This window comes from Alosa sapidissima, chromosome 2 (assembly GCF_018492685.1).
Source record: "Alosa sapidissima isolate fAloSap1 chromosome 2, fAloSap1.pri, whole genome shotgun sequence".
In the NCBI taxonomy this organism is placed as follows: Eukaryota; Metazoa; Chordata; class Actinopteri; order Clupeiformes; family Clupeidae; genus Alosa; species Alosa sapidissima.
In genome coordinates, this window is record NC_055958.1 from 4548948 (window position 1) to 4574315 (window position 25368).

The 25368-nt window shown below is 40.3% G+C and overlaps 2 protein-coding genes across 9 annotated transcripts in view; both read left to right on the forward strand.

The window, feature by feature from the left end:
* The window catches only part of acvr2aa (activin A receptor type 2Aa), a 37918-nt gene extending 29357 nt beyond the window's left edge, over window positions 1–8561 (forward strand). For both annotated transcript variants that reach the window (XM_042073835.1, XM_042073844.1), the window contains 4 exons: window positions 1618–1732; window positions 2025–2163; window positions 4285–4415; window positions 5031–8561. In XM_042073835.1, the coding sequence (XP_041929769.1) occupies window positions 1618–1732; window positions 2025–2163; window positions 4285–4415; window positions 5031–5225 (580 nt within the window). In that variant the 3' untranslated portion in view covers window positions 5226–8561. The remainder of the gene's footprint in view (window positions 1–1617; window positions 1733–2024; window positions 2164–4284; window positions 4416–5030) is intronic.
* A 1747-nt stretch (window positions 8562–10308) lies between these two features.
* Window positions 10309–25368, forward strand: part of LOC121693850 (methyl-CpG-binding domain protein 5-like) — a 31076-nt gene continuing 16016 nt past the window's right edge. For 6 of the 7 annotated variants that reach the window (XM_042073559.1, XM_042073550.1, XM_042073566.1 and 3 more), the window contains exon 1: window positions 10309–10699. The gene's annotated coding sequence lies outside the window, so the exon portion shown is untranslated. Of the gene's footprint in view, window positions 10700–12635; window positions 12878–25368 lie in introns of those variants that run through there. The other variant, XM_042073575.1, reaches the window with a different exon arrangement.

Sequence of the window (25368 nt, forward strand, 5' to 3'; positions counted from 1 at the left end):
AGCTTTATTTGTATAGCACCTTTCATACACAGAATGCAGCTCAAAGTGCTTTACATTTGAAGCATGTAACACAATAATAGTCAGTCATTATCAATCACTTTTCTTTGCTGTTTATGATATACTCAGCAACATATCAAAAATATAGAAAATGACGTCATAAGACTGGCAGCCTTAACCCTCTTACCCCCCACAAGCACGCCATATGGCAACTGTGGCAAGGAAAAACTCCCATATTCCAGGAAGAAACCTTGAGCAGAACCTGACTTAATAGGGGGAGCCCATCTGCTTTTGGCTGGCTGCGCCCTCCAATAGTAGCAGATGTAGAATAATCTGAAAATGTAGTCTACAGGATAAGATGAGTTAACTAAAAGCTTTCCTGTACAGGTATGTTTTCAGATCTTTTTTAAAAATATTTACTGAACTCGCCTGCTTGATGTACAGAGGCAGGGTGTTCCATAGTTTGGGGGCATAATGGATAAACGCAGCTTCTCCACTTTGTTTGTGGAGCACTTTGGGTACGATTAAAAGATTAGAATTGGATGATCTAAGTTTCCTTTGTGGTTGATAAGATATTAAAAGCTCAGAGATATATGAAGGTGCTATGCCATTCAGAGCTTTGTAAGTAATTAACATAACCTTAAAATCAATTCTATAGGAAATAGGGAGCCAGTGCAGTTCAGCCAACACAGGGGTGATGTGTTCTCTCTTCTTAGTCTTAGTTAAAAGTCTAGCCGCAGAGTTCTGTATGAGTGCCAATTTCTTTAGATGTTTTTTGGGAAGACCAGTGAAAAGTGCATTGCAGTAGTCTAACCTGCTAGTGATAAAGGCGTGAATTAGTTTTTCTGCATCTTGTTGAGTTAAAAAGGGCCGCACTTTGGCAATGTTTCTCAAGTGGAAATAGGCTGTCTGAGTAACTTTACTGATATGGGGCTTAAAACTTAACTCTGCATCTAAGATGACACCGAGGCTTGTTACTTTTGGTTTGACCTGGTGTGCCAAGTTCCCCAGATTACTAAGAATAATATCTCGCTTTAGTTTTGGTCCAACCAGAAGTACCTCTGTTTTGTCATCATTTAGTTTCAAAAAGTTTTTGCTCATCCACTGATTAATGGAGGTTAGGCATGCAGTGAGGGAGCTATTTGAATTTGGAAAAATCCAGTAACAACCTGCTGCGGTGAAGTGTATGATATTACAAAACTTCAGTTAAAGACCTCCTTTTCTTCTTACCTTTTCTTGCGTAAGCCCCAAAATGATCTTTTGAATCACTTCTCTCTGTAAATGTCATGGTAGCATTAGAAATTAGATTTAGTTTTAATACGCAGGAGCCAGCACAGAACACTTAAAGAAATGGAGTGTTATAGCACTGCACCTTGGTCGACCACTTTGTGTGGCAGCGGGGTATTTTCTGAGCAATTTCCAGACAAATTGGTTTTAGTGCCAAGACCTGGCATTCAAGTAGCGCTCGCGCTGTTTGTGCCATTCGCCTCATCAGTGGTCGCACTTAAATCACTCTGCCTTAAGAGGTCGGCTCAAATGGCAGACAACTAGCATGCTTAAATGGACTTTTGTTGTGCTGTTGCAGTCTACTCATGTCCCCCCACCCCAATACACACACAGAGACATCAAGAGCAAGAACGTGCTGATCAAATCCAACCTGACTGCCTGCATCGCAGACTTTGGCCTGGCCCTTAAGTTTGAGGCCGGCAAGTCAGCTGGAGACACACATGGACAGGTGAGAACTCCAAAGAACTTTGTCCCAGAGAGTTGCTTAAGGTTGAAAGACCTGAGAAGTGCGGAGGTTGTGCTTGTCTCATTCTTACACACAGTAGTGGCCAATACTGTAAGTGGGGTGAGTGCTACATATATGTAGCACATGCTGCAAAAAAATCAATCTGTGCTGTGGATGATTGGGTGGATTGTGCTACAAAACTATCAACCTCTCTAGCACCAGTTTGAGAGCGAAGCTTTTTAAGAAGCCAGAACCTGTGATCCTAAATGTGAGCTCTGATCTGTCTGGTCTGAAGGTGGGAACGCGGCGCTACATGGCTCCAGAGGCACTGGAGGGCGCCATCAGCTTCCAGCGCGATGCCTTCCTGAGGATAGACATGTACGCTGTGGGCCTGGTGCTGTGGGAACTCGCTGCCCGCTGCACAGCTGCTGACGGTAAGAAAACACACACACACATATACATCACACACATACACACACATATATACATCACACACATACACACACATCTAGTGACAAATATACACTAAACTAGCATCAGGGTCACTAAGAAAAAGAAATGGATCCTATTTATGTTTTTTTACGGCAGATATTCTCTAAGACTTGATGTATGATGTTGATATTGCAAGTTGAGTTAAAGTTCAACATGGTATAATAAGTATTCAAATATTCAAAAGCAAATTGTCTGTTGTCTCTTATTTTTAATTAATAAGCCCCAAAAAAGAAGAAGGTTTGAATAAGAAAGAACAGATGTGATCAGACGAGTGATGATGAGATCAATGATGCGTACTCTGTCAAAAGGCTGTATCAGCGTAGTCTGTCACATAGTGTATCAACAAAGGGTGGAAACGCATCAGATGTGTTCCACCACCTCAAACAAATATTCTGATCAAATTACGGGGAAAGCCAATTGTTTGAGAAGAAAGCAGCAACAAGTAGCATGAAGCAAAGTCCTTTTTGCATTGCAAATCAAACTCTGATTTAAAAAAAGTAAACACTAGAACAAACTGATGAGGGCAGTGGCATTTTGCTCAGCTGAAGACACAATGCCATTCCAAACTGTTGACAAGGAGGCATTCAGTCTAATGGTCCCAAATCCAAATGGACTGTAGACAATCAACTCATCACATTGCAGTTACATGCAGTGTGACTGCAGCTGTCATAATAGATATTTATTATAGGAAAATGGTCCTTGAATGACCCGATGTTGTATACTGTAGAGGACACTACATAAAAGCTTAACCATCTGTTTGGGGCACAAAGTGCTCGATTTGTACATGCTCCCTTTCGCACTAATGTGAGGTCATACACGTGACCTCTCTCGGGTCATGGGCGTGAAATACCCTGAACTGACCTCCGACCTGCTACTGGGCCTGCCGTCTCCGCAGGCCCATCACCCATGACTTTGCCCTGGGTCTCTCTGCCATCGATTATTACTGTCTGGAATTGAAGGAACTGCTCTATGGCTGACCTTCAGGGGATGGGGGCTGTTGTGTCGGGGGTCCTCATGTGTGATGACCTTCTTTGATCTCCCATTGATGGGTCACTTGTTTTTGTTCCCAAGGGCAGCTTCTGAGCACAACCACTGACGTTGTGCTTGCTCATTGTGTGACGTTACTGGTAGTTCTGTTGAATGATGTTATTTTCATTGAGTGCAGAAAACATGAGTTTGGCGCCCCCTAGAGTTCATGCTGATCTCCAAACAATGGACAACCCCATAATCTAACTCCAGGACAACCCCATAATCTATCTAATAAACAAACAAGAAAGCACTAAGGATTAGAGTGAGTAGATATTACTTAACCTTGAAAAGATTTCTATGGATTCAAAACAGAATTACCTAGTATTTTCCTAGCAAAGGTTGTGTTCCTAGTGGTATCAGTCCCGCTGACACATCTATTACTGTGTGCTATTACAGTGATATTATTGACCGGGTTCCCACGGGTCATGGAATTTCTGGAATATCATGGAATTTTGGAAAGTCTATTCCAGACATGGAAAGTCAGGGAATTATCATTTTTGGGGCAAAGTCATGGAATATCAGGGAATTTTGTTGTAGCAGTTTATAATGTACTTAAAAAAAAAAAAAAAAAAAAAAAAAATATATATATATATATATATATATATATATATATATATATATATATATATATATATAAAAAATACAAATATATTAGGTTTTATTATTTATAGGTTATATATTATTTTGATTATTAGGTTTACTGCTTGAGTAGTTGTGTTTAGCCCAACTTTGTTTATTCAATGCCTATTTAGTCATCTCCCACTCTAAAAAAGTCAAAGAGTCTTGAACGCTACGTGGAGTCTGTATATTGTACCCTTCATTATATAGAAGTTCATGGAAATTCAGGTTTTTGATCAGGGAAAAGTGGAATTTTACATTTGACTTACAGTGGGAACTCTGTATTGATAATTTCATTCCAATTTGGCTGTGTATGTTAGTATTAGTCTTTGGCATCCTTCTAGCCCTCTGAAGTGTGTGTGTGTGTGTGTGTGTGTGTGTGTGTGTGTGTGTGTGTGTGTGTGTGCGCGCAACAGGCCCAGTGGATGAGTACATGCTGCCGTTTGAGGAGGAGATAGGCCAGCACCCCACGCTGGAGGACATGCAGGAGGTGGTGGTGCACAAGAAGCTGCGGCCCACCCTCAGGGAGTGCTGGAAGAAACATGCGGTGAGTTCCAGGCCCTGGATACATACATGCACTCAAACACACGCACACTACACACGACATCGTAGGCATTCAGGGGAATGAAGGGCTTGCCTTTACCATAATGTAAGATTAAAGTTCGTCTAGATGAGACTATTTGATAAGACTGAAATATACAGTTGGCTTGCCACAGCTTGCTCCTCATTACAATTATTAAAGGTCACATATATTACCCCTTGATGGTTTCTGGAAACCCCACTAAACCATTTTCAACCCTGTCTGAAGAGCCCATTCAACATTTTGGTAACAGGTCTCGAGCTTGTGGGATAACTTTCTTTCTTTCTTCAGTTGAGTGTAGACTTTTTTTGGATCTATTGATTTTTTTTTTTTTTTTTTCTTTTTTTATGAGGTTATCACATTATTAGGTATAACCTTATTTTTAAAGAGCAATTATTATAGATTTCAGTGTTTTCTTGCTATTTGGGTCTGTGAAGTGCAAGTTGTCAGTTGAGGGCTGACACACTTTTCTTTCCACTTTGTGTCTTCCCCCACTGTCTCTTATCCGTCTCTCTGCTGCACTCCTCCTTCATTTCACATTTTGATCATCTGTTGTTTCTCTCTCTCGCTCTGCCTCTCCAGGGTCTCGCCATGTTGTGTGAGACCGTCGAGGAGTGCTGGGACCACGAGGCGGAAGCGCGGCTCTCTGCGGGTTGCGTGGAGGAGCGTGTGGTCCAGATGCAGCGGCAGACCAACGTCACCGCGCCCGAGGAGATCGTTACCGTGGTCACCATGGTCACCAATGTGGACTACCCGCCCAAGGAGTCCAGCCTCTGACTAGCCGGAGGCGCTGCCTGAGAAACAACCAACACGGACACAAAAAAGATTATGAATAAATTAAAAGAAAGTGATAAATAGAGACAACACTCCAAACTCCGTAACGCACTGGTGGCGTCTGCCCCCTTCCTCCCTACCCTCTCCCCCAGTTGTACATAGAGGCAGGAGGACAGTTATATGGTTAAGTCACTGGAAGGACACGGGCCTACTGCAGGTCTTACTGCATAGCATACCTACATGTGTGCCTGGCGACTCGCTTTTGGGTCTTTCGGACGCAGTTGGGGGAAGTCCACAGAGCTGAACTCTTTATAAGAGGAGCCCTCACTGCATGGACACACACATGTTCACTACTTGATAACTGGACGGCTATATTTAAAGGAAAAAAAAATCAAGTCAAACTTCTGCTGATGTCCCTCGTGGAAAAGAACATGGACGTCCTCTGTAGAGGAAGAGAAGAGGACGACGAGCCTCAGCTCACTGTTCATTTCATTTCAGTATGAATTTTAAGAAAAAAAAGGGTAATATGTTGGTTTTTAAAATGCATCAGTTGATCTTGTGTTCTCACGAATGACTATTGCAATGCCAATAAGAAACAGCTTCTGAATGTCTAGTGTGTTGCTGCTGTACATAAACTATATCAGAGAGAGTGAGATGTCACAGAAATCAAAAGGTTTTTTTGAAATTTTGCTTTTTTTCCGGAGCATTTCTTAACGGAAAAAAATACCAACCTCTTTCTACAAGGTATACCTCAGTCTCTAATCAAATCGATAAAACTTTTATTCTCAACACTAAAACAGCAAAACACTACAGAGCATTTAGATGACCTATGTTAGGCAGTGAAGACTTTCTTTTTCCAACAAATCTGAGTATGCCAAGATGAAAAGGCCATTCATAAACCAGTATTTCTGCCTTTATAAGATCTTTGTGTTTCCGCTTTTTTCCTCCCTGCTGTTGATAATGTGACCACCCCTCTGCTTTTTTAATCATTGTGGTGATTGTTATTTTATGTTCGATTGATTTTTAGAGAGATTGAGAAGAAAAAAAAAAGATCCCTGAAAATATGAATTTAGTGAAAAAGACATGAAAGCACTTAACCCGTTTGTAGATTTGCAGTGTCCACAAGGTTATTGACGTATGTGCATGCCTTTTGTGTTTGTTTTGTTTCTTTTTTGTCTCTTTATATGTGGGGCTGATGGGTGGGGAAAGTATGACTGGTATATGTTATGGAAACATTTTGATGTTTTATGTTTTTTTTTTTAATGCTGATTTTAATCTCCTGTCCGGGCGTTGCGTTGCTTGTGTTTTTTTGTACTTTTGTCTGCATTGGTGGAGACGTTCTCCTTTCCCTCGTGTCTGCTGTGATCACTGTACTTCAGTACGTCTCAGGAAGCTCTCTGGCCCCCTCCTCCCTCCCTCCCTCCCTCCTTCAGCTGCTCGTTCTGGTGCCACAGATGTACTCACCCTTGTTTTTGTTTTTGTTTCTTTTTGTTTTTTGTTTGTTTTTTTTTTATCTGAGGGGTGTACCTATATACTTACACACATTCATGCACACTCATGCAGGACTTTCAGGCTATTGCTTAAGGACAGGTTGATGGTTATTTGCTCAGAGCACCACCATCTCCCCACCACCACCACCACCACCACCCTTGAAAGGACGTAATGGATGTTTGTATGCTATGATATGCCATACTGACATGTGCCCCATTCAAACCCATGTTGCCATGACGGGTTACCATGCTTTTGTTGCTGCTCTCTGACTAGTCTGGATTATGGCTCCAAGACCCTTCTCTATTCTCCCTGATAATCTCAGCGTATTAGGAAATATTCAGGGACATTCGACGACAGATTCTGATCTGCCTACATTTATGCAGTTCACTGGAGAAGGGGTGCAGGAGCTGGCCAACCACCACCAAAGCCTAGACTAGACTAGACTGACACAGGTAGCGCCTGGTGTAGCGTCTGCTTCTCAAGTCTACAGAGCGTGAAAATGTTAAGTAAAAAAGTACAATCTATGAGTTGCTGTGCCAATGCTGGGCTGGAATACGAGTAGTGGCTTCTGGAGACAGTAAGGGTTGCAGTATTTTGGCATAGGCTCTGTAAAAGCATTTGCCTGTTGCCTACATTGGAATGGCATGCGTTGCGGGGAGCAGTGACCGTTTGCTTGGACGTTCTCTCAGGACCTCAGTGAGGCGATTGTAGAAGTGGGTTGTGAGTGTGTGTGTGGGGGGAGGTGCTGCTAGGAAGAGACAGCGGAGCCATGCAAGCAAGGCAAGGGAGGGAAGGGGAGGCGTATATGCAATCTCTCAGATTCGTCAGTATGCATCTATGTAGCCATCTTCTCAAAGCTCTTTGGCTGAGAGGGTTTCCAGTATTATTTTTGAATGTTGATTTAATTTCCTTCCCCTCCTGTTATGAAACACTAAAGTTTTTTTTTATTATTTGTGGGCTTCGCATGACAGGACTGATTGCTGTTCGGTGGTTGGTTGTGGTTTCCAGGTGCTTCACTGCCACATACAGTACATGCATCTCCGCCAGTGAAATGTCTTTCTGTTTCTCACATGACAACATTTTTATTTAAGTCAGTCAAACAGGAGCATGAATCCTATAATTTTCTGTCAAAGAAAGCCAAACCTCCCCAACATTATCATCAGATGACTGGATTGCAAATGCACACTTATGTATATATGAATGTTGTTTTAGATTGTGAATCTAGCATGAGGTTTTTTATGGTCTCAAGGCAAAAAAGAAAAGAAAAAATCCTTTATAATATTATTAAAGAAAAAAGATTTTATCTGTGTTTATTTTGTATATTGTTTTTTTTAATTATTATTATTAATTTATGTCATGGCCCAAAGTTATCTTTCTAGTCAGAAGAAAGGTTTCTGGTCAATGAGCCAGAAACACCCTGGATCAGTATGTCCTTTACCTCAGATCTCCCGGTCGGCAGTTTGTGTCATCGTGTAACAAATGCTGTAGCAAGCGTCTTGCAGTGCAATGCTTAAAGAACAATAACTGGAATTTGACCAGCAGATTATTATTTTTTCTTGTTCTTCTCTCACAACAGCAAATGCACTTTGTGATATTAAAGTGACACATTTACCTCACATGCGCTGTGAAGCAGCTGTCACCATCACTCAAAGTTCGCCATCCTGGGTGCAAGCAAACTACAGCGCTGTCAAAGCCGACTTGCCGTGTTTCTCTTTTTTTTTTTTCTTTTTTTTTTTTGTTTAACTGATATTTAACAAATTCAGGGCCTGGTCAGAAGTGATTGTGAAATATTGTACAAATGAAATTGTATGCTTCTCCCCTTAAGTAAAGTATAGTGACTGCTCTGAACTATGCTCTCTGTGTGTTTTTGATATAAGTAAAATTTTGTCTGCAGATTCTTTTGTACAACACAGCTGAGGCACACAATGTATGTGCATACACATTCAAACATACAGTCTAGTGACCCTAATTTAAATAACAGGCGAAGTGCAAAGTCAGTCAATGAGCAAAGAGTTCTGTGCATGAACTTAAGCTGTTGTGGCATGCGGGAGTGTTGCACTGATCCATTGATGTTTATGCTTGTGCTCATGGTATTAAATCAGCAAATAGATTTGGCCTCCTATTCAATTAACTGTAGTTAGACTGTAGACTTTGTACTTTGCCTGTCATTTAAGGTGATTACACAGCACCACAGTGTCTTTCCACAGTGCACCAATGGGAGGCAGTAGAATCTCATATATTATGAGACCCTTGACAGTCAGCTCAAAAATTGCATTAAAGTAGCACTAAGGAGTTTGGGTATAAAACTAGCGAGCTAAATGTAAAATTTTGCAAACGCCACCCTTATTAGAAGCTTAGAACTGTTAGAAGCTTGCCAACAAGCTAACTGGTGTCTTTTGCCGATAGGCTATAGGCAGCAATATTAAGCTGCAAAAAGGTTTTCTATCAATTTTGCCATGTATTCCTATCTGAATACATATTGCATATCCTGGATTGCTGGTGGGAAAGACATGTTTATCTGTCCTTCACATGACCATACCATCAAAATGAATTTGGACATGATACCAAAACCAGTTGCCTGATAAAGGCATAGCCTACTTTGTAAAATGGTATTGTATAGTGTGGATTTTTTGTCTAAACTAAGTGAATGAACAGCCTTGCAAATGTGTCTTCACATGATCATACTGTCAAGTTTGATATTTTTGATGAATAACCAATTTCACAATGTTGTAGGCCTATGCAGTTCATGAGAACTTCACAAAGACAATGCATTCAGCATTCATTTAAAAATGGGTTATTTGTTTAAAAGTATGCAACAATTTGCTGCAGAATGAGGTAAGTTAGGTGAATATCATCCTCAAATTCATTAGGATGGTATTTGGTCATGGATACATCTGTCATGCCCACCCACAGGCTAAGCATTAGGTTCTGTTTGGGTTGGAACACACTAACATTTTTAGAAAAGCTTTCACATCATACTTTACCAAAAGACACCAAGCATGTCATCAAGGTTTTATCAGTGTCAGCAGCTCTAGGCCTATGGAAAGTTTTGGATTTTTTAGGCCAATACTCTTGATGCTTTGACTGAGTGGAGAAATACAGTGTCCTCTCTTGGTCTTCGTCACATGTTTCTATGTGTCACAGTATGTCATTATAGTAGCCTAAGTTATACTTTTGTGACCAGCAGTGTAGGCTAGCAGGGGCCGATACATTTTACCGATACCGATATCGGTAAAAAGTTTATACCGATACTCCAATTAATTTGCACAACAAGAACAACTGCTACTACTACTACTTCTTCTAGTACTACTACTAGGCTATTACTAGGCTGCTACTAGTACTTCTACTAATAATAATAATAATAATAATAATAATAATAATGCGGTAGTTGTGACAGCACATTCACCATTGCAAGCATTCTTTTTAATGAAAATAATGCCAAAAATGCTCTGAAAATTCCTTTACTGTCTATGGAAAATACACCCCCACCAGAGATACTTTTTGTCCCCTTTTATGTTGAGGTGCATGACGGGACATTTCTTCTCCTCTTGACTCCAGCTGTGGCGCACGCGCATTGAAAAGCTCCATCCTTCTATCCCAACAAGCCAGAAAAGATACAGCAGCTGCACTTGGAATTGGAAGCATTTTCATTTTTATTTTGGAAGGGAATTAAATCCGTTTTTGTCATGCCGCTAAGCTCTATTTCGTGCTCTGGATTCAAGGAATGCGATGAAGATGGATGAAGCAGAGATCATAGCTTTAAAAATATTGAATTTAAAAAGACGAATGAAGACATATGCTTGTCTCAGCCCCTGTACAGACCTAACCCCTGCTCAATCCTCTCCTGTATTTCTGTATCTGTCCATGGTCTGAGACATATGTGAACAACAATCCTCCTTAATGGCAAATTCATGGACACATACCCAAAATGAAATGAAAACCAACACCCCTTGCCATGACATTTCTCACAGCGTAAGACATCAAAGGTAGGTAACTGTTAGCTATAGCTAGACGTTTGCTTGGTAAAAATCGTAGCTTTTTGAACGTAGATTTGACTGTTTGCCAAATGAGTGATTGGAGGCTGTGTACAGTACAGTAGCCTGACGTTTTTTGTTGTCTTATCTTGCTGTCCAATTTTATGCAGGGTCACATGTGACCCTAATGTTCTTATGAGTAATTGTAGAGAAAGTTGATTTATGTAAAGATACATAAATGGTCATGAACTGGTTGTGCACAAAATAGAATGTGGTAACAATCAGCTAATGAACTGCACCATTCAGGATTTCTATTTTGACAAGTTTACTGTAGCCTACGCTAATTTTCCCTCACGATTTCACCTGGAAACATTGCAAAATCTTGTTAGATCTTACATTTAGAATTTTAACAGTAAGTTTAGCTGAAGAACTGATTGCACTATATGATTCTAAACATATTCCTCTCGTTTTCTTGTTTGTTATGTCGAAATCTGGTTTAGGCCTAGGCTACTTTAGCAGATAACGTAGCCTACTTTAAAACTATTCTTGATGACCACAGGGGCTTAGACCATACAGTTCTCACTTGATTTCAGTTTTTAAAAAAGCCATAGCCTAACTGGATGGCCGAAACATCATATTATGAACTCTTGAATGGGAGGGCTTCAGGCTTTAGAAGTGTGTTCTGGTACATCTCCCAGGATTGGATTGCTTACAATTACAATCAACAAGTCGTTCAATGCAATTTGCAGCACATTTGAGGCCACAATCTAGAAGGCAACCCATAAGCAATATGCAGTGTGTAGACTAAAACATCTTTAGGGTTGACTGTCAGTAACTAAATAATGCTTCAGTAGGCTACAGTTTCATATTGTAGACTTTATCAGGTTAACTTTGTGACCTTCAAGCCAGTCTAATTCCTGTTAAAACAATCTGATGGAAATGTAAGAGGAAGATTATTGTCTTTCAGCCTACATGGGCTAAGGTGAAATCATAGTTGTTATGTTTCGTAGTTCCTGACCGCTAGGGCAGTCTCTTCGTAGTGGATATATCTCTGTTGCGCCAGCCACAGACCGATCCACTACGAAAAGACTGCCCTGGCGGTCATCCACTACTCACATAACCACAGTTACATTCGCGTAACCAGCGTTTTTACCTTCCCTCCCACCCACCCTCATGCAACTGTCCAGAAAATGCTTTCCTCTGAGATTATCCACATAACCTAACACTGCCATTGCTATTTGGTTTTAAATAGTCTCATTTATTTTAAAAGTCTGTCAAAACTAATAGGATGTTAGGCCTTAATTCAGACCATTTAGCCTATTGTTTTGTGTGCTTGGCAAAGGATCACAACTAAATTCCAGATCTTTTTGAAAATGGTTTCCTATTTACATACTGTATCATTGTGATGTTCAGGTTTTCTCTCCCAGGTCTTCAGTATTTAATACATTCCAAGGCTTACTTCCATGTCTCTGCATCCCTTCTAACTAATTTGAACTCATTAGAGCCCAAATATCTGATCAAATAAATCATATTCTCAAAATGTAAGCATCAGTAATCTATTGGAAAGGCTCGATTTCTGCATTCATTGCAGTATGTGGCATTGTTGTACTGATATATTGTCAAGAAATGTCAATGAAAATAATGAGAAATAAGACGACTGGTTTATTGCATGTACTGGACTCTAACTGAGAAAGGGCAAGTATCTGTCTTGAGAATAGGGCTGGACATGGATATGGTTGAAGTAACTAATGCAGATCGGCCACTGTGGGAATAAGGTCTTCTCCCAGTGTCAGAAGGAGGCTAGCATGCTACGTATGATCCACCTGGGAATACGGTCTTCTCCCAGTGTAAGAAGGAGGCTAGCATGCTACGCATGATCCACCTGGGAATACGGTCTTCTCCCAGTGTAAGAAGGAGGCTAGCATGCTACGCATGATCCACCTGGGAATACGGTCTTCTCCCAGTGTCAGAAGGAGGCTAGCATGCTACGCATGATCCACCTGGGAATACGGTCTTCTCCCAGTGTCAGAAGGAGGCTAGCATGCTACGCATGATCCACCTGGGAATACGGTCTTCTCCCAGTGTCAGAAGGAGGCTAGCATGCTACACATGATCCACCTGGGAATAAGGTCTTCTCCCAGTGTCAGAAGGAGGCTAGCATGCTACACATGATCCACCTGGAAGGTATAGGTGGGTCAAAGACAAATAAGTTCAACCAGCCAAAAAAATAAAATAGAAAATGATCTGATTTATTGATTTGATAATGTGCCCCAAAATGTTACCTTGGAAGTATGCCAATTTGATGGGGTTTTTTAATGTTGTTTATAGAAATTAAAGAAACAAAAAGTCATTCAGTGCAATGATTCTTGAACAAAAAAAATGGAAGGAACATTCTTTGTGATATTCACCATATGAGTTTAATTTTCAGTGCCCTTTGGTACTTTTGGGCCTCTTTATGTGACTTTCTAGAATCCACATAATGGATTTGGTTCAAAGAGGAATTCCTATTCATTTTTTATATTTGGGAGAAAAAAGTATACAGATTCATTCTCATAGCACTATTGTGTCAATATTATTGATTTGTTGTACTTTATGACACTTCTCTGTTGCACTAAATGACACAGTCCTGTAAACCAGCCTTTTAAAGTCATTAATATTCTTCTACTTATTATTACTTTTGTATTAATATTCACAGCAGTAGCAAAAATAGTCATATTCATCATTGTACAGATGATAAAAAATTAAGTAACAAGTAAACATAAAAGGATGTCTTTAATCTGCAATAGAGTTCAAAAGTGACACTCCGATTCCAAAAGTAAGAATCCAATTCATTTTCTCCGTTTAGAATTTGATTATAGCCTATGTCATAAAATCGTAACTGTCCAAGGTTAAAGGACCTTAAAACCAGTTACGACATTAATAATCAATTGTAGGCCTATATGCTAATGTAGACACCACAAGTTCATATATCAACCTTGTTTTAAGAAAAACATGTTATTTTCAATTTCACGGAAAAGCACTACACTACCCAAAATCCTGAAGTGTAAAGGCAGAGCCTTTGATAGAAATCACCATTGCCATGACAATGTTTATGACTCTCCCGCTTCAACCGACGTAGGTTTGCTTGTTCGAGCAAGATGGCTACCAAGGCAATGATGAGCAATGCATGAATGCATGCCATCCGATGAAAGCGTTCTCACCTTGAAATTGAATTTGCTCAAGTAGGAAGATAGGAATTTAGTCATCTTGTTGTTTTGCATTCAAAAGGAAGGAATTCCTTGTCAAATCAGACAAATTCCAGGATAATGGCTGCTGCCTCATCCCAGATTTTGCTCAAAGTTTGTCTACCTAATATTTAGGTCCCAAAACTAAGACCTGTAAAACATTTTTGTTAAATTCTAATGTTTTCATAATTTTTTCATTCTCAGAATGTCTTATCTTGGAGGCCATGTTTGGACATTAATATCTTTATAGTATAAGTATATTCCTAGCCTGCCCAAACTTTGTAGGGTGGACAACCAACATGTTCTTGGTATGATTGGACCGTTAAAAGTTTGTACTACATGCAAATTAGTTTTATATAAGGCCCTAGATTTGGAAAAATGAAATCATGTCTTTAATGTTTTTGATGTCTTTTTTTGTATCCGCATGGCACCAATCATTATTTTGTCTGCAAATACAATACTTTAATGTTGAGCCAATGTTTGAGGTCTCTGCATCAAATGCTCAGGAAGATAAAACAAGGTGAGATTGCATTTTTTTTGGTAGTCATTGGAGGGTCTTTCCATGTCAAATCAGATAAGGTTGTTTACTGCACCGTCTCAGATTTTGTTCAAACCTTGTCTATATCATCAATGGGTCCTAAAACCAAGGCCTGTGAAATATTTCTGTGCAAATCTACTGTCTTCATATCTTTTTCAGACCTTGAAATTCTTTCATTTTACAGCCTGAAAAACACATGCCATGTTTGGGCATTAATATCTTGACAAATATTTTCCCTAGCCTCCTAAAATTTTCTAGGGTGGAAGACCAACTCATAAAAAGCATGTATGAACAATTTAAAGTCTGTACTAAATGTCTTCTGACTTTCGAAAGGGCCCTATATTTTGGAAAAATGTGCATTAAGTGTGATATTGAGGGTATTAAAAAACAGTTTTGTTTTTTTCATTTGGTATCAGTCAGTATAGAGCTGCACAGTCCCGCCCACAGGCGATGCCGGATGTAAAAATTCAATGCAATTTCTCCATTGACAATTGCGGTATAAGCCATAAAAACTTAACTGCACGTGGTAGACTTAAAACCAGCTACGGCTGTACTAAGCGATTGTATATGCTCCTATAGACACCAAGAGTTCATGGGGCACTAATCTTGTTTTGAGATAAATGCCTTTTATTCGCGATCTCTTGGATAAGTACTTCATTACCCACAATCCCACAATGATGCCTCTGATTGTTGGAAAGGCCGTTATGGTCATAGCATTCTCTGGTCATAGTTTGAAACTTTCTCAGCGAAAAATATTGACAAAGATGGCGGAGTCTTTTACTGCCTATGGCGAAAATCTTAATGTGATTAAAAACTTTCTTGACGAATATTGGTACTTGTATCAACAAGGATTGGGGTTTATACATCACACAAACTTAGTCAGGGCCAATACACTATCAAATAGACCACTGTAAATGTTAGTTTAAACACTCAAACTTTTCAGGTAGCCGACAGGCTAACCTTTAGCATTTCCGACATTGTATGTCATTACATAATGCAGCTAACATTAGCCTACATGCTGCAACACAGGTATGATATATTATGTTTTAGTGAGTGTCCAAAGGGGTGAAAGCCACTTTAAATCGGGTCACATTATTGACTGTTGTGTGTCCGAGAGTCAGTTTGTGGGTTTTGTAAGGGCCAGGATGAGGGACAAGACCTACAAAGTTGTGGTGAGTTAAGCAGGGAGGTTGGTAACAATGCTGCTAGCAGTGCTAGTTAACATTAGCTAGGCTACTGTAGCCTTTCATTCACTGTATGATTCATTTCAATCATTAACCTAGGAATACTTCGTGCATTTAATTAACATTTTGTGTAATAATTCACGGCAAATTAATAAACTGAATATGGTGGTCCAAGAGCAGACCATGCACCAGTCCATGCATCAGCCCGACTGAGCAGTGATGACAGCATAGGATGAGTCAGGTAACGTTACAAAGCACTGCCGTTAACGTTAACCGCTTTCACACACACACAATATAAAATACACGATGATAAATATAAAATTCAATATCAAAACACTATTATTTACACGATTACTCCTGAAATAACTGCTATTAACTGCACAATCACTATATAAAAATCACTGTTTGGAGGAAAGGGTTTGCGTGCTGTTGCCGGTTGGAAATGGCAAAATAAATCGCGCCGATTTTGCCTATATTACTCAGTGAGGCGCGGTGGTTTATGGGATGAGTAGTTCCTTCGCTCGGAAATGAAAATATGTACACAGTCTTGTACCTTTGACTTTTTTTTGGATTTTCTCTTCGTTTTTTCACTCGAAATGATATGTTGTATGCTTATGAGTTATGCCGTAGCTGGTTAGCCTAAGACATGCTGTAAAAAGTCTCCACATCAAATGACCATGACAATAATAAGGATAAAAAAAGGCGTGTTTGTATTTTTGTGTCTTTTTCAAGCAACTGAAATGGTATGTGGGGTAGCTAGTAGGACCATAAAAATCTATGTGGAAATAGCAAGTATATGGAAAATGAATGTGTGAAGGACCAATATTGTACCAAGTCACATTCACAGAATAAATGCATGTAGTTACAGGTGTTTTGGGAACACCAAAATAAACATTTAAAATAAACAATAGATTTTTGCGTCCCCTCAGGTGAAACACAGCATAGCATTTTGCTCCTTTTATAATGGTGTTTTGTTAACAAAACCTGTAACTTTATGCATTTACTCTGTGAATGGAACTTGGTCAGACATATTGTCTCAAACACATTTGTATGTTTTTTTTTTTTTTTTTTAAATGTTTATAATATTCTTTGTTTAGAAAAATAATGACAATATATTTTTTGTGTTGTACCTAGAGTCGTCAAGTCAGGATAGAGACATTTTTAAGAGCTGTAGACCTTGGCTCTGTGCTAAAGGGTCATCTGGAATCTTTTTGTTGATAAAAACCATCGAATGACTGCAGCCACTTGATTTTACTTCAAAGTTAGGGTCTATATTTGTATTGTACTGAGTGACAAGTGAAAATGCATGTTTTGGGACAGATTGTCTCGAGTAATATTGTACGTCCAAAACACAACTGACTGGTGATCTTCTAATCGGGGCTGTAGAGGCTAAATGCACATAAACACCGTTTACACACCTATATTTCTGAAATTACTTTTACCTGTAAATAGCACTTAAGTATAAGTATAAGTATATATACTCTTTTGATCCCGTGAGGGAAATTTGGCCTCTGCATTTATCCCAATCCGTGAATTAGTGAAACACAAACAGCACACAGTGTACACACAGTGAGGTGAAGCACACACTAATCCCGGCGCAGTGAGCTGCCTGCATCAACAGCGTCGCTCGGGGAGCAGTGAGGGGTTAGGTGCCTTGCTCAAGGGCACTTCAGCCGTGCCTACTGGTCGGGGTTCGAACCGGCAACCCTCCGGTTACAGGTCCGAAGTGCTAACCAGTAGGCTGCCCAACTTATGCACCTCCTGATAGAGTAAAGCACCTGCAACTTTTACATTTGGCAGAGCCAGTTTCCTCTAGTTACTAACACAGGCTAATGTGCAAGCCATACATCCAAAATCGCACTGAATCATTCATAAAACTTTGGTTAAAAGAGTCCCATTTAAACACAGACCCTTTTCGTGGTCTGGTGTAGCTACAGGTTTGGACAAATAAAGGCAGGTCTCAATTAGAAGCCTGATTAGTTTTTATGGAGATTTTTTAGTTGTATAAAAAACAACTTGAGGTAGTTATATGCTGCTTAGATTGCGCGTAGAACCCTCCCGAAAACAATTGGTTTTACCTAGCTCAGGTTGCTCCAGTCAGCAGCTAATGTAGCCATGCAGCTACAGCGCTACACTTTGGGGGCATGTCCATGAGCTCCCATTTACATGCCCACAGAGCGCTGTAGCTGCCTGACTGCATTAGCTGCTGGCTGTAGCAACTCGAGGTAAAACCGATTGTTTTAGTTTTTTTTCATACCGACAGTACTTGGTGACCTCGAGAAGTGGAGATCTATGTAAAAACTTGCCGCTGAAGTCCAAGTCAAGTCCCAAGTCAAGACAGAGATGTCCCAAGCAAGTCCAAGACCAAGTCGAGTCCAAGTCCTTATTTTTTTTTTTTTGAGTCCTAAACAAGTCACTGTCATATTATGCAACCGCATATTAATATGTCATCAACTAGATGTACCGCATAGCGGTACAAAATATGACCGCCGCTCAGTCCTGTACATCCGTTCCGCGAAAATAAATCACACTTCAATTTGTCTCCATATTTTACTCCATCCCCCACTCTTGAAACTTTTGTGTATGCTTGTTTGGCATGCCTGAGTGTGTGTGTGCGGCTGCACAGAAAGTACCCTACTGGTGCTGAAAAGGTGAATAGATTGTAGAATAGCCAAAGAAGATGTAGAATTGTTATAAAACCTTTAAAATCTCTAAACAATCTCAAGTAGGGCAGTTCATCACAGTTCATCCATTGCAACTGGATTGATGAAAGGTCACTTACACCTGTAGGCTACATTGTATTTGGGAAAAGCAAAAGGTATCAGCATAATGTTATTTATTTATTTATTTTTTATGTATTTTTAAACAAAAACATCTCTGTCAGTTCCATGCCGTTTTCAACAGCTATCAAAAACAAAGGTCATTTTTGGATGGATGGATTTTTTGTGAATGTTTCTTCTTCTACAAAGATTTTAGTCATCTTTAGTTCATGTAATACTTTATTGTCAATGCACAAATTAAGTAACAGTAGTCTGAAACGTTATTGTTAATGCACAAATTAAGTAACAGTAGCCTAGTCTGAAACGAAATGCTGTTTTACATCTAACCAGTGGTGCAAATAACTGACATGTCCAAATGGGCCTTGATGAAATGCGTCGCTAGACTGTTCATACACATTTTAACGGGCCAAAGTTGAAGAGCTTTTGTCCGTTATTGTTAGTGCAAATATAGGCTGATTCATGCCCTTGCATTGTTTAACTGAGGTCCATGGCTAGTCTGGCTTTCATCAGACCAAGCTCAATCTTTTAAGAAATCAAAAAATAAATAGCGGGCAGATCAGGCTGGGTTCACCCAGCCTAGTCCATAGGCACCCGATATTGTTTAATTTTCCGATTGAGATATACACGTTCTGGCTATTCTAAATGCAAAAATGCATCAGGGAGTTATGACAAAACGGTAACTAACAAACTAGATCCTAATAGAAAGCTTCCCTAAGCTACAGGTAGGATTATAAGGTAGGCCTATTTACAACATAAATTGTCAATAGGCTATGCTGGCGACACAAATAAAATCTCCTTTGGAAACCAATGGCTTACGCCTTACAGTATCAAGCGGACTTAAACTGTCATATCGTGGCGAAAAGTTGTAATAACATTCACGCAGCTCCATGAGTCAAGGAAAGCGCGAATGAAGTAGCCACTTCTAAATGGGACCCACTACACAGTAGCTTAAGGTGTTTTGCTAAAGCAGCCATAATGAAATGAAGGTGTCATTGTTTGGATACTTCACACACACGTGCTTTTTAATTTCACAGACTACAACTACCAAGCTGTAATCAAAGCACATCGATTCCCCTCTCACACCCTGCACGCACTTAAAACAAAATAAACAGGCGTCTCAGTCTCACACATGTATAGGCAAAACTGTATCAGACCGGTGTAACGTTGGTAAATCTTCCATTGCACAGAATGATTTTGTAGCACGTGCAATAAATGACAGTCGAAAGATACATACAGTGCTGCTATACATTTGCTTGGTATAACCGCATGTATAGTTTTCTACAAATGCAATAAATCAAATGCCTCCATCACTCAACCAACGCTAACGGTAACATTACCTAGGTCCTTATTGATATTACAAGATTAACGTACCTGCAGTAAAAACCAAGCATGTCCGATAAACATCCTCAGATTTATTTCGGCTTCAAGAAGAAATGGGAATTACACTTCATGTGAACATCGTCCTATCCTTATTAGATGTTCGCTGCGGTAAATTACAGTCCTTGTATGAAGAGTCCATTGTTTTTTCCAACCCACTTTTAACTTCCAACAAAATTACGTCTCACTGCAACGATGCGCCATCTAGTGGACAAACGACTACTTCTCGCCAATACTGAAAATGCAGCCATGATGATGATGATGAATATTTATTTTGGCTTTCTTTTAATCCTACTGATTTTCATTTTTTACCGGGGGGGGGGGGGCAAATCACAAATGAGTGATTATGAGCCAGGTTGATGTGGACCCTTGAGACCAACATACCATAAAAGATTCACAGAGAACTGTGTCTGCCCTACCCTCCTTTCGGGGGGTCCAGTCCAGCGGGGGGGCTGCAGATGAAAACGAAAAATGACGGTTCCATGCTATCCATGTGGGGGTACATGCCCACCAAGTTTTGTGTACCCCGGTCTTTCAGTGTCCCGGGAATCCTTGTTGGTGTACGTCACTAAATGTACACATAAATTATTTTATTGTAAGGCCCCCCATGAACGAAAGTACACAAAACTTGGCATGCATTCAGAGGGTGTCATAATGATCCTACACTTTTAATTTCGTGCAGTTTTGACCTTGTCAGCCAGAGATATTGAGATGAAAACACCACATTTTTTGCTTTTTAATTTTTAACTAGGTGGCGCTATACATGAAATAAGTGGTAATGGGATGGGTTGACATGCCCCCTTAAGACCAACATACATAAAAAAGGTGGACCTCCTAGGCCCTACGGTTCTCGAGATATTCACAGAAAACTGTCTCCGGCCACCTACAGGCCAGTTGGTGTATAGTAACATAAATTAATTTATTGTGTGGCCCCCCATGAACGGAATTCCACGAAACTTGGCGTGCATACAGAGGGTGTCATAATGATCCGACACTTCCAATTTCGTGCAGTTTTGACTATGTTAGGTCACAGATACCTTCAATTACAACACCTCATTTTTACTTTTTTGTGTTTAACTAGGTGGCGCTATACATGAAATGAGTGGTTATGGAATGGGTTGACATGGCCCCTTGAGATCAACATACAAAAAAAAATGGTCCTCCTAAACCCTACGGTTTTCGAGATATTCACAGAAAACTGTGTCTGCCCTACCCTCCTTTCGGGGGGTCCAGTCCAGCGGGGGGGCTACAGATCAAAACGAAAAACGATGGTTCCATGCTATCCATGTGGGGTTACATGCCCACCAAGTTTCGTGTACCCCGGTCTTTCAGTGTCCCGGGACTCATTGACGGAAATTTGGGCATGCGAAAAAGAAAAAAAAAAAAAAAAAAAACTGACTAAACCTATATGACCGCCGCTTCGCTGCGCGGCGGTCATAATTATGCTTTCTATATATCATTTTTATCAATATATCATACTTTATTGAACACACTTATAATCACAAGCCCAAAGACAAACAAAGTATCCTTTGTTCTCTTACTGAGGAAAAGTAAGAGTGAATACTGGTTTTGAATTTTTGATTGTAATGGGTTTACCAACTGGGAATGCTATGTCCCGACAGTCATGCTAATGAAGCAAATTTAATTGAGTGAGGGGTGAGGAACATATATGAGGTGTGTGTGAGTTAGGGAGTGAAGTGTGTGGATGACTATCTGGATGTGTGAGTGACTTGCTTTTACAGTGTGTCATAATGTTTCCATTCATCATATTAAGAATTTATATTTCAATAAAAAACATGTTTAATGTTGGCAAGTTAGGCAATGGCAAACTAGAATAGCAATGCCAAACTAGAATGCAGTAGGCCTACACAAAACAAAAATGAGCAGAGAAAGGAGTAACAGGGGAACTGTTATGTTACATTTCCCATCATGGAGATGATAAAAGTCAATAATCATTCTCGCTTTAAACGTACAGTATAGGCTTAAATAAGACATTGTCTAAAAATTGAAAACAGTGCATGGGTGTAGCCTATCTGTCTATGTGAGTGCATACATAACATGTATGTAAAACTGCAGGCCTCTAATGAATATTATGAATGGAATGTGCTTTATGGAGACAATTTGTGATATGATTGACTGTAGCCCACTGATTGCATTAGTTGTTGGCTATTCCCTGCTCCCGCTCCCATGCTGCAGTAGGGAGACCTGAGGCCAGGTGCTGCCCCCTCCTCCTTCCCCTTCGAACCTCTGTCCGTGAGACCTTCTCAGCAGCAAGCACTCACTCAGTGGCGTAACGAGCCAACACCGGGCCCATATGCAGGATTATCAAGACGGGCCCCCCTTCTACAGCACGTGATAACGCAATGTCCACGAGTAGGCTACCATGAATAGGACAGGATCCTTGAGACACAGCATATAAGAGATGAGATGACTGACTCAGTACGCGCACCACAAAAACAAAAATACTGGTGAAGGCGCACAACACATGAAAAAACACTGCTGGTGACGGCGCACTATAGCCTAACACATGAAAAAACACTGCTGGTTAGGCTACTATATGAAATTGCATTAATGATAAGTCATTATGTTATGCTAAATTGTTCATTTAGCCACAAACATAGCACTAGTGCATAATAGAACTGCCTGTCTGCCCTGTTTGACTGAGCTGACCCCCTTACCAAAAAACAAACAAAAAAAATATATATATATAACGTAATTTTGATATTCTTAGAAAGCGAAAGTAGGCTATGTGTGAGCGCAGATAGGTGCGTCCGATGTATCAGCTGGAATAGTGATGTGAGTCGCCGAGCAGAGGTGATGGATGTCACAGGTGAGCTACATGAAACTTTGAGAATTCCAATTCAAATTATGTTAGGAAAAAACGGTGAGTATCCTAGTGTAGCAAGAAGCATATTTTTTCAATGTCTAACCGTATGTTGCATTTTTGCACGCGAAAATGTATAACGAGTCTATTTGATGGAGAATACGTGAACTTTAAACCATTAAGATGGGCAATAGGTGAATAGGCAGACATCATTAGTCTATTAACCTAAAGGCTAATGAATAACTTTAGACAAGGTGCATTGCTCCTAAACTCAAACAAGTTTATTTATTACCTGGTTTGGTCCAACAAAGATAATCTTAACATGGACTATGCTGGGCTGTGTTAAGCTCTGAACAATGTCCGTTTTACAGTGAAAGGCCCGGTCGCGAGTGACGATTATTGCGTTAGGGCCCGGCCGTCAATCATGTATTTCCAGTGTGATGCGGGCCCCTGATTGGTCCGGGCCCGTAAGCAACCGCGTACCCTGCTTACCGATAGTTGCGCCCCTGCACTCACTCCCCACACAGTAGGCTAACATACACTATATTGCCAAAAGTATGGGTCGCATGCCTTGACTTATGAACTTAAGTGACATCCCATTCTTAATCTATAGGGTTTAATATGACGTCGGTCCACCCTTTGCAGCTATAACAGCTGTAGGAATGCTTTCCACAAGGTTTAGGAGTGTGTTTATGGGAATTTTTGACCATTCTTCCAGAAGCGCATTTGTGAGGTCACACACTGATGTTGGACAAGAAGTCCTGGCTCTCAGTCTCTGCTCTAATTCATCCCAAAGGTGTTCTATCGAGTAGAAGTCAGAACTATGGCCAGTTCATCCACACCAAACTCAAGGTCATCCATGTCTTAAAGATAAAGTTTATGGACCTTGCTTTGTGCACTGGTGCACAGTCATGTTGGAACAGGAAGGGGCCATCCCCAAACTGTTCCCACAAAGTTGGGAGCATGGAATTGTCCAAAATCTCTTGGTCTGCTGAAGCATTCAGAGTTCCTTTCACTGAAACTAAGGGGCCAAGTTCATCCACACCAAACTCAAGGTCATCCATGTCTTAAAGATAAAGTTTATGGACCTTGCTTTGTGCACTGGTGCACAGTCATGTTGGAACAGGAAGGGGCCATCCCCAAACTGTTCCCACAAAGTTGGGAGCATGGAATTGTCCAAAATCTCTTGGTATGCTGAAGCATTCAGAGTTCCTTTCACTGAAACTAAGGGGCCAAGCCCAGCTCCTGAAAAACAACCCCACACCAAAGTCCCCCTCCACCAAACTTTACACTTGGCACAATGGAGTCAGACAAGTACCGTTCTCCTGGCAACCGCCAAACCCAGACTCGTCCATCAGATGGTGAAGTGCAATTCGTCACTCCAGAGAACGCGTCCCCACTGCACTAGAGTCCAGTGGCGGCGTGCTTTATACCACTGGGTCATTCCATGTCAATTCAACCAGGGCCCACGCACTTAGGTCTCAAATATTACAAAATACAACGCTGATGAGAGTGTAAACATGAAATGCTTAGATTATGATTAAGTGATAGTTTCGGTTAGCTCCTTTGGAGCACATTAAATTGTTGCCTATATAACGAACATCACAGTATCACAGGATCCACCACAAGATCAGATGATCCAGGGGACAAGTCAGGGGACAAATGGGAGCATGTTCAGTGGTGATAATACTATTTCCTTTCTCATCGATAAGAGACCCTGCATTCAATGCAAAATAACTCTGCGTTGCAGGTGTAAGATGAACTTCTGAACTGCTGAAGTTGGCATGGGCAGGAAATAGTTCTATTTTGATAAGCTACAAGTAATTTTACCCATGGCCGTGCCACAAGTCAAAGGGGCAAAGCCCGAGTTAAGTCTCGAATCAATAGCATGGACGATTGGACGTCCAAGTCGAGTTGCAAGTCATTTCTAATTTTGTCAAGTCGAGTCTGAAGTCATCAAAATCATGACTCGAGTTTGATTTGAGTCCAAGTTGGGACTCAAGTCCACATCTCTGCTTTATACATTGTTAGATCTCCAAAATTCAGTCATTCAGTTCATTTTACATAAACATATTGCGAGAGAGAACTCATCTCTGCTGTAACATCCAGATGAGAGTGGTTCTTCATTTTCCCCAAATGTACTTGCGCGCCTGGTTGGTGTGCTACCTTGTTTCAAACATTGATCAAGCATAATTCCGTCAATCAAACATCTCATGCGGGCTGTCTAAGTTTATTTTTACTTACCGATAGCTAAATTATAATGAAGGATCTGTTGCTTAACTTGGATATCTTGGGGTTTTTAATATTTTTTTTATTTAATGTACTGTATGTATATTTTAATGTAATGTACTGGTCTATTGTAAGATACCCAGTATCTCAGGCGACCCCATTTGAATTTCAGGCGACCCCACATGGGGTCCCGACCCCAAGGTTGGGAAATGATGCCCTAGTACCTTTGGTAGCCATAAAGTCCAAAAATTCCTCGATTATTTATGTTTATAAATTTCTTGATTATATATATTTAGATAGTTTTGTCCACAAGGGTCCACTGATCAAAAGAATCATTTTTTTTTTTCATAAAAAAGGAATCCAAGTTGTGAATATTGTCATGTGAAATACATAAAATCTCTTGCAAATCGTTTTCCCCTTTTGCACAGGGACATTGCACTGAATGACAATTTTTAGACTAAAACATACATGTATCATAACATTATCTTACAAATAATACAACACACATCTAAAAGTTCAGTAATT